The sequence below is a fragment of the Myripristis murdjan genome, chromosome 20, assembly GCF_902150065.1.
Source record: "Myripristis murdjan chromosome 20, fMyrMur1.1, whole genome shotgun sequence".
Lineage (NCBI taxonomy): Eukaryota > Metazoa > Chordata > Actinopteri > Holocentriformes > Holocentridae > Myripristis > Myripristis murdjan.
This window is the reverse complement of record NC_043999.1, coordinates 11,542,348-11,551,209: the sequence shown is the minus strand read 5'-3', so window position 1 is coordinate 11,551,209 and position 8,862 is coordinate 11,542,348. Positions and strand designations below refer to the sequence as shown.

Sequence of the window (8,862 nt, the reverse complement as noted above, 5' to 3'; positions counted from 1 at the left end):
GGGGACACATTTAAAGTTTTTGCAATTTTCCAGACTGACTGACCTTCATTTCTTAAAGTAATGATGGCCACTCGTTTTTCTTTAGTTAGCTGATTGGTTCTTGTCATAATATGAATTTTAACAGTTGTCCAATAGGGCTGTCGGCTGTGTAGTAACCTGACTTCTGCACAACACAATTGATGGTCCCAACCCCATTGATAAAGCAAGAAATTCCACTAATTAACCCTGATAAGGCACACCTGTGAAGTGAAAACCATTTCAGGTGACTACCTCTTGAAGCTCATCGAGAGAACGCCAAGAGTGTGCAAAGCAGTAATCAGAGCGAAGGGTGGCTATTTTGAAGAAACTAGAATATAAAACATGTTTTCAGTTATTTCACCTTTTTTTGTTAAGTACATAACTCCACATGTGTTCATTCATAGTTTTGATGCCTTCAGTGAGAATCTACAATGTAAATAGTCATGAAAATAAAGAAAACGCATTGAATGAGAAGGTGTGTCCAAACTTTTAGCCTGTACTGTATATATGTGTGTGTGTGTGTGTGTGTGTGTGTGTGTGTCTGTATATATATATATATATACTGTTTATATGACCATAGAAATCATAACTCCTAGTGTAAGTCTACTGTTAATAATGGGAATGTAATGGAAATATGGCCCTATGTTATCATTTATCAGTATTTTAACCCATCCATCCTCAATGTCAGAGTAAGCAAAGCCTATGTCCCGCTGGTAATTTTTTTTTCCTAGGATGGCGATGTCATGTTTTACGTTTTGAGTGGTCATTTTGCCTCATTGGTTAAGGTTGGAGTTAGGCATAAACAGGTCATAGCGATTGAATGTATGTCATGCCTTCGCCATCCTAGTGAAAAAAATCGCGCCGCGGCCACCGGTAGGCGAGCCAGCGACCGTTGCCCGGCAACCAAGATTGATTCTTCTCGTCTGACGTCTGGCGTCTTGGACAGCAGAGAAAGATTTAATTTTACTTTCAGGTAGCATGGGACCTTAAACTATTTAATTGGACATTTAATGGGACTTTAAACAATTTCTTGGACTTGGACTTGGACTTGGACGGTCAGTGGAGTTTTTTTTCTGTTTTCACAAGTTACACCACGTCAAGAAGCGTCTCCTGAAACTTATAGCTGTTAGCTGTTATCCCCCAAGGACCAGTGTTACCAGTTTATCTAGATGGGAAGTTTAACCCAGTTTACCCAGTATAAACTCTATGTGGATAAAATGTATTTTAGTCTGATTTAAATCTTTATAAGAGCTAAATGCAGTGAATAAAAGCATACAACGCACCATAAGTAAACAGTCTAGCATCAAATTAAAGTCATTAAGTTAAGTTAGCTATATGAGGATTGATCATTTATTGTGAATTGGAATATTTAATTACTTTTTTGGATAGGCTATTGTGGTTTCTTGTGTTGATAACTGAGGTCAGGTTACCACTTCATCACTACTTATATCACTAAATGGATGTGTTAACTACAGATTGCGAAGTACACAAAATGATACATTCATGTAAAGTTCCTTCTTGTCGTTTTTTTTCCCTTTGACTTTTTGCAATGTAGCAGCCATCTGTGGATGAAGCAGAAGTGGCTGCTGTGTAGAAGATGGTGGTGATGGCGTCCCTTGCCTCACATGAGACAGATGAGAGTGAAAGTGATGAGAAAAGCAGAGCACCAGTACTCTCTCCCAGTCCTACCCTCAGGCTGCCATCTCAACCATCTGAAGGGAGGAGGAAATCAAGAGGAAAGACACCGGGACAGTGGGAGTTTCATGGCCCGGCTGTGGACGAGGTCTGTTTTTTTTTTTTTTTTCGGTGACTGCTGGCGTAATGTGTGTTGCACCCAGAGATCTGATTCATTGCTCTGTTTCTCTGTCTCTCTAAGAACAAGCAGCAAGTGTTCACTCATGGCGTCCACTTCCTGCGCCACTTTCCCTGTGACAGCCCTGTGCGGTACATGATGTATTCTGAGGATGCTGCAGCGGTGGTCAGCCTCCACACAAACAACACAGCCCGCTTGTACCAGGCTGACGGGCACCAGCTGCGCTCCCAAGCCTGGTCGGTCCCATGCCCCTTCACAGGCCTCACCTCTACTAAGCTTCCAGGTCATCTGGTGGCATGGGGCCCGGGGGAAAATTTAGTGCTTTTGGACAGTGAGTTTCACTACCTGGATGTGGCCCACGAGCCCCTGGACATACGTGTGTGTCAGGCCGCGGAGCACTCCACAGAGGTGGTGACTGCAGGGGCGGGGAATGTGTGTGTGTGGTCTGTGAGACACATGAGGTGTAAGGTGAAGATACTGGAGGGTCTGCAGCAGAGTGTCTTCACTCAAATGGCCTTGGCACCCCCAACGTCCAGTAAGCCCCACAGAGCCTTTGCTGTGTGCGGCAGAGTCGTGACAGTGGTCGACCTCAGTGCTGGGAAAGTTTTGGAGCACAAAACGGACCTCTGCTTACGGTGTGTATCGATCCATATGATTTGGAAGGTTCATGCGTGACAGCCAGTGGTGCTGGAATTTGCATTTGAATTTTGATTTTTTAACAACAACATTAACAAATTGTGTTTTACAGCAATATCACTGCACTGGTGTTCTGTGCTCAACTGGACTGCTTGATCATCGCATCTCAAGACCTGTCCATTAGAGTATGGGATCAAGACTGGGAGCTCTGTATGGCTTTTGTAGGACATAATGGTAAAATAATGACTAAAACTTCTATATGTTTGGTTATAACACATCTCTGCAAAAAATCAATACAGCTGAGTATTGCAATATCATTTTTCACAGTGCTGTATTGATTATCTAACTTCTTGTGGCAATATGTATTTTTTACGCGTTTCATTTTGATATATTATCACTAGAAGTGGGAATCATCGGGTAGCCAGCAATACAATACTATTTTACCTTCAATAACAATGGAATCATGACACAGGCAATTCTGTGATATGTTATATGTTGTAAGATAATCAGCTCTTTAATTTAATTGTTTTGATTCAGTTTGTCACTCAATTCATCATAAAATATGTTGTACAATTTATTACTCTATGCAGGTGTTTTGTAGTAGGTTGTACATATATATTTTCAGTCAATTATGTAGCATGTTGCAAATATCATGTTACAAATCGTATTGTTAGCTATATATCATGATACATACTGAGTCATGAGATCCTTGCCAATACCCTAATAACCTTGAGTTTTTTTTTTTTTTTTTTTTTTTTTGTTTTGTTTTGTTTTGTTTTTTGTCCAGGTGTGGTGAATTCACTACTCTACTGCACTGAGTTTGGCATGCTGATTTCAGCCTCGATGGATTGCACTTTGCGTTGCTGGGATGTGGAGAAGGGGGACGAGGTCCAGTGTGTCCACACAGAGGAGAACAGTCCCCCCTTGTTCATCGGAGGCCCTGAAAAAGAAGGCACCTTCTACTCCTTCTCTCATCATGGAGTAGACTTCTGGACCATGAACACCTTGTACACGCTCCACTGTAAACTGAGAGGGGATGCAAGGCTCCCGTTGAGACAAGTCCTAGTCCCACCTTTCCCTGCTCCTTACCCCACCCGAGCGCTCTGTGTCAGTGGTGACAGTGATGTTATGCTGGTGGCTGCAGAAACAGGTGCAGTGCTAACTTCTTTCATGTCAAAACAGAGGATTTTGTGTGCTGATTACTGCCTGCACAAAGAGGTCCTGCTGGTCCTGACAGAGGCAGGCACAGTGCTCCAGGCCAACACTCTCACCAACCCGGTGACGCTGATGGAAGAGTGGCAGGGGAGGGGCCTGGGGCCCTGGCAGTGGGAGAGTGGAATGACTAGGGCCCAGAATCTGCCAAACCCCGGTCCTGCTTGCTGCCTGGTACTCTACAGCTGCATTGTTGAAACTCAAAGAGCCCTCAAGGAGTGGCAGAGTTTGCAGGAGGAGAGAGGACACTCTCACAGGAAGAAGGCAACACTTGATGATGCCAAGAACAAGTGAGCTACTTCTGCAGCCTTCAATTAGGTTGCAGTTAATAACATTTATCATCATATAACTGGTTGTGGTTTTGAAAACATTGCATCTCCAAAATGTCAGCTTTTCAGGAGCTAAGAAAAATAGCTTGACTGCTACATATTTCAGAGTTTATCCTATGAGTTTTGAAAGAGTTTCATAAACACAAGAACTAGATGACAGAAAATTGACTCATTGATTCATTGAGGAATGTATAATCCTTTGACTGAGTTTAAGAATTAAATGTCACAAAAATCAGAGTTACATGGTTTTAAATCACCTGTTCTAACAAGTACCCCTTGATTTAGTTAATAACAAGGCATATAATTTCAAAAGAACTCAAAAGAGAAAGATTTCATTTCTCTTACAGAATTTCCAGTACAGTTCAAAGTGAATACCCCATGGTGCCAAAGGATGTGTATCTCACTGGATATAACTTATTTATGTGCCTGAGACAGGTTTTTGGTAATGCTCGGCCAAAGTGGAGGCTGTTTGAGTGTTCTCAGACTGAGTAATGGGAAGGTCCTGTACAGGACGCCTGCACACAACGGCCAGAGAGTCACAGCAATGCAGGTGCACCCTGAGAACAGCTTCCTGCTCACCACAGGTACATTCCAGTGGCGCTTTATTTCCTTTGTATTCTCATCAATGTGACTTGGTGGGGTTTGTGATGACAGTAATGATGATCACGCTGATTATAAAAATGATGATGTCTTTCTTCCCGCAGGTGAGGACAAGTCAGTGCTGGTGTGGAAAGTGAATGTCTACATCCAAGAGTGTCTCAGCCAACACTTCAGTGTTTGCTGCAGCCAGCCCCTACTGCATCTGGCCATGCTGGGACCCCAGCTGGCTTTGGCCTTCCAGGACCCCCAGAATGTCACCTATAAACTAATGCACTTCAGCCTGCTCAACCAGAGCCGGACTGACCACCCGCCTGGGGAGAGCCATTTAGACTGCATCACAGGTCACAGAGACAGCAAGCTGCAATGTTGATGACAATTTTGTTATCTCAAATGACTTTATAACCTGATGTAGACGGTGATCCAATGTGTGTGTGTGTGTGTGTGTGTGTGTGTGTGTGTGTGTGTGTGTGTGTGTGTGTGTGCTTGTTCTTCACGCAGGTCTATGTGTGTGTCCTGAGCTGAGAATGTTTATCTCTAGCAGTCTAGATGGGACTGTGCATATTTGGAACGAGGAGAATCGCCTCATCAGGTTGCAGCTCATTACTTGCCACCAGTCGTTTGCTTTATAGAAATAAAAGCAGCCTGTTCCAGTATATGTACCCTTGTCTTTTTGTGAAATTGCAGATGAAACATGAAACAGCTTGTCCGCATATATCTAGTTATGTCTCTGTGACTCCTCCAGGACACTCCAGCTGAGTGCAGAGCCTGAGTGCATGGCTTACAGCGGGCTAAGAGCAGAATTGTTCCTGGGCATCAGAGGAGATCTGTACAGGATGAACTGTGCCAGGTTCCTGCCACACGACTACCAAGAAATGGTAACTTATTTGGCTGGCTGGCTGATAGATGAATGGATGGGGCATTTTTTAACTACTACATATCTCTTTATTCTCATTGTATATTTGCAGCTCCATTGTGCTCCTAATTATGATCATGTCATCGACTTGCCTATCCAGATCAAGGCAAAGCGCAGTAAACAAAAGTAAGATTCATTTGTATTTCACACTAAGAATAGCCAATGCTATTCTGATTTAAAGTATGACATGCATGAGCAATGTTTGATATTTGTTAAACAGGACTGCTGACAAAACTATAAAAGAGAAAAACAGCAAAAACATCATAATCACAGACAGAAACCCATTATTCAGTGAAAACATGTGGAGACAGAAGGTATGTGTGAACTCATGAATATATGAATATATACAAAGCATGTCAGAAGTACATTGTAAGAAAAGTACATGCCAAAGACTAGTTTATCTCCTCTCCATCTGTCTCAATCCAGGAATATGAGACCTTACTGGCACGGGACGAAGATCTAGCTGCTCTCCTGCAAGGCACAGTAATGTGCAAGAGAAGAAAGCCTCCCAGTACAGAGCAAACCCGGAAAGAGGCTTTTGGTCGCTACATGAAAATAGTATATGGCATGCCTCACAACATTAAGGTTCCTGAACTGCTCTCCTGTCCACCAGATAAAAGCCTTTGTACTTTTTATTTTTATGTTTGGCATAATATTACCTCAGAGCACTATGCTTTAATGGTCTTTTGCTGTGATTACAGTTTGATTTCGACGACATGTTTGACCCAGACGAACTTGCATTTTTTCCTGAACCACTTGACGATGAATGCTGTACTGCCGTAGACCTTAATGGGAAACAAGACAAGCCCCAGACAGTTGAGACAAAGGAGGAGGTAAATACTGAGTGGCTGCATTGATAGTATGTCAACCAAAAGCACACGTCTGTTCACGGTGAATTGATATTTTCCATAAGAGTCAAATAGGAGCAGTTTTTATTTGAATGAGAACTGTTTTTATCACCTTGTTTCCCAGTTAATCCTTTCCCCCCCATGTACAATCTGTCAACAGGAGCCAGTTCCAGCCCAGTGCAATGTGGCAGACTTCAAATCAAAGACAGTGCTGATAGAAAAGTCATGGCATGATTTAGTGCCACGCCAACCTTTTCCGAAGCAACCCCTCAGAGCAAAGGATAAGCAGATTTTGAAAGAGGAACCGGTGAGGGAATGGATTTTCTAATTTTAACATCGGAAGTCTCTGAGAATAACAGAGACCTTGAGTTACTCCTCAAGACCTTGAGTAACAACCCAAGCGAGTAGGGAACATGAAACATCAGGTGCTTATAATAGTCTTATGGTTAACCTGCATTTGTGACTTTTTCCTGTAGCCTCAAAGGCTCCCCTCTCCAAGAGAGCAACCTGAACCCAAAAAACCTGCTCCACCTCCTTTTTCACCAAGGACCCCAGCACCAGTCCCACCGAGGACACCCACCCCAGAGATGCCAGGGTTCCTCAAACAGTTTGCAGAGGAGGGCTGGTTCAGGGACATATATCCAGATCGCAGGGTACCAATCCAAGTCACATTCAGAAATATCTCCTGTGCCACAGTTCCAATTGCCTTTTAACTCTGTTCCAAGTTCTTGATGTGTGTGTTTATTTGTATGTGTACGCAGAGTATCCCAGCCACCTTATCTCCAGATGATTTCTCCCTGCAACTACTAGACTATCTAAACAATTGCAGTGCCCCATTCAAGATCAAGATCGTGGCTGTGCTCCAGGCACTTCACAGCCAGGGACTCCTAAAAAAAACAGACATGTTTTACAAAGGTCTTATTGACTCTGTGCCCAGACACATCAGAGCTAACATGGTACTGTATGTCTTGCCACTCTCCATTTAAGTTCTAAATATTGTGGTTCTGTCTCAATATTTACCTGTATGTGTTTGTGCGTGTGTTTGTATGTTTCAGTCCCCTGGGGAGCAAAGCCTAATTAGTGAAATACTCCACCTGTTGGTGTGTCTAAAATCTGACAGCTGCGACCTTGTGAGGAGTCTTCTCACTCTTCTGGCATATAACAAATATCTCTGGTTAGTCCTTCAGTGCTCTTCTTCCTCTGTTACAAGAGTCAGTGGATGGCAACAGCCTCTGAACATTTCCTGTGTCTCTGTGATTGAAATAGATTATTCTAAACTTTTCAAGTGAAAATGTACTAAATTGAATAGTCCATTTTTTCTATCCATAGGAAGAAAGTCCTGAGCATCCTGACAGAGATAGGTGTGCATGAGGCTGAGCAGTGGCTGTGTCCAGAGCTGGAGAGCTGGGACTCGGAGCTGCTGGACCAATCTGATGTGTGGAAGAGCCTGCATGAGAGAGTGGAGTTCTGGCTGGAGTTATGGACCTCCAAATACAAAGTAAACAAAGACTGCTTTGATTTCTACTGTGTCTGTGTAGCTTAAACTTCAGTTTTAATGACTGGAAAAAATGAAACAGAATCAAAATTCATAATCACGATTCCTTAAAGTATTTTTGAGCGTGACAAAAGTACGGAACAGGTGTTTGAAAACGGAGAAGATCTCCCTCTATTTATCAGGTCTCTGCTGATTTGGATGTCCTTTTCTGTGACCCTAACTCCTCTAAATAGGAGCACATGAAAGCTTGTCACAGTACTGATGACTGGCATGGCTGTGCTTGCTGTTGGTACACTGGTTTCCCTGTTCCATGCTCCCAGGAACACAGCAGGTGTCAGGACCTCAAGAGCCTCGCACAGCGGAAGCCTGTCACCTTCACGATGGTTGATGTGCTTAATTACTTCTGCTCTACTCAAAAGGAGGAATACATAAAGTCCACACATGTTGCACCCACTGGGCGCAAAGACACTGTGCTTCTGCCCCAGTTTGACTGGTATTTGAAAATAGTTCCTGTTTGGTGCATAATATATAAAAGATATTATACATCTGCTTCTATACACCTCCAGTCTAATGTTTTACTCTTATGTTTGTGTAGCAGTTCTCAAGCAATCCACCGTCTAGGAGAGAATTATAGCCTGGCTAGGATACGCAGACCAACAGGTAAGATTTCTTTTCTCACCTTGCCCTGGGAAAAACTTACTATTCTTTAAATGCATTTGGTTTACTCGATAAAATGCATGTTTTCTAAAATCCTATTTATTCTTGTTTCACAGGTATATTTCTGCCTCCTCTGCGAAACCGTCCATTTCTCATGTGTTTTCCCAAATTCATCACCCTGCCCTTACCTCGGATCAGTCTTCGTCCCTTCCATATCCACTCAGACCAGAGCTGGCCGAAGGCCTCGCCTCACCGTTACTTCATTTTACAGCAGTCTTATGTAGAGTACTACAGGTGATGCCCACTTATTGTGTTTCTCATTCATCCTTGATAAGCTCTAT

The 8,862-nt window shown here is 43.0% G+C and overlaps 2 protein-coding genes across 2 annotated transcripts; both read left to right on the top strand.

The window, feature by feature from the left end:
* Positions 1–1,579: 1,579 nt before the first annotated feature.
* Positions 1,580–3,973, top strand: LOC115379221 (WD repeat-containing protein 97-like). The gene is made up of 4 exons (XM_030079942.1): positions 1,580–1,801; positions 1,895–2,466; positions 2,580–2,701; positions 3,255–3,973. The coding sequence occupies exons 1-4, from the start codon at positions 1,616–1,618 to the stop codon at positions 3,971–3,973; spliced, it is 1,599 nt and encodes a 532-aa protein (XP_029935802.1). The 5' UTR covers positions 1,580–1,615.
* Positions 3,974–4,860: 887 nt separating this feature from the next.
* LOC115378991 (uncharacterized) lies at positions 4,861–8,856 on the top strand. The gene is made up of 15 exons (XM_030079620.1): positions 4,861–4,949; positions 5,107–5,197; positions 5,351–5,483; positions 5,574–5,647; positions 5,742–5,835; positions 5,948–6,106; positions 6,223–6,354; positions 6,530–6,676; positions 6,846–7,022; positions 7,131–7,325; positions 7,425–7,543; positions 7,699–7,867; positions 8,185–8,357; positions 8,460–8,524; positions 8,638–8,856. Exons 1-15 carry the CDS (start codon positions 4,877–4,879, stop codon positions 8,817–8,819), a joined length of 1,983 nt encoding a protein of 660 aa, XP_029935480.1. The 5' UTR covers positions 4,861–4,876; the 3' UTR covers positions 8,820–8,856.
* Positions 8,857–8,862: the final 6 nt, after the last annotated feature.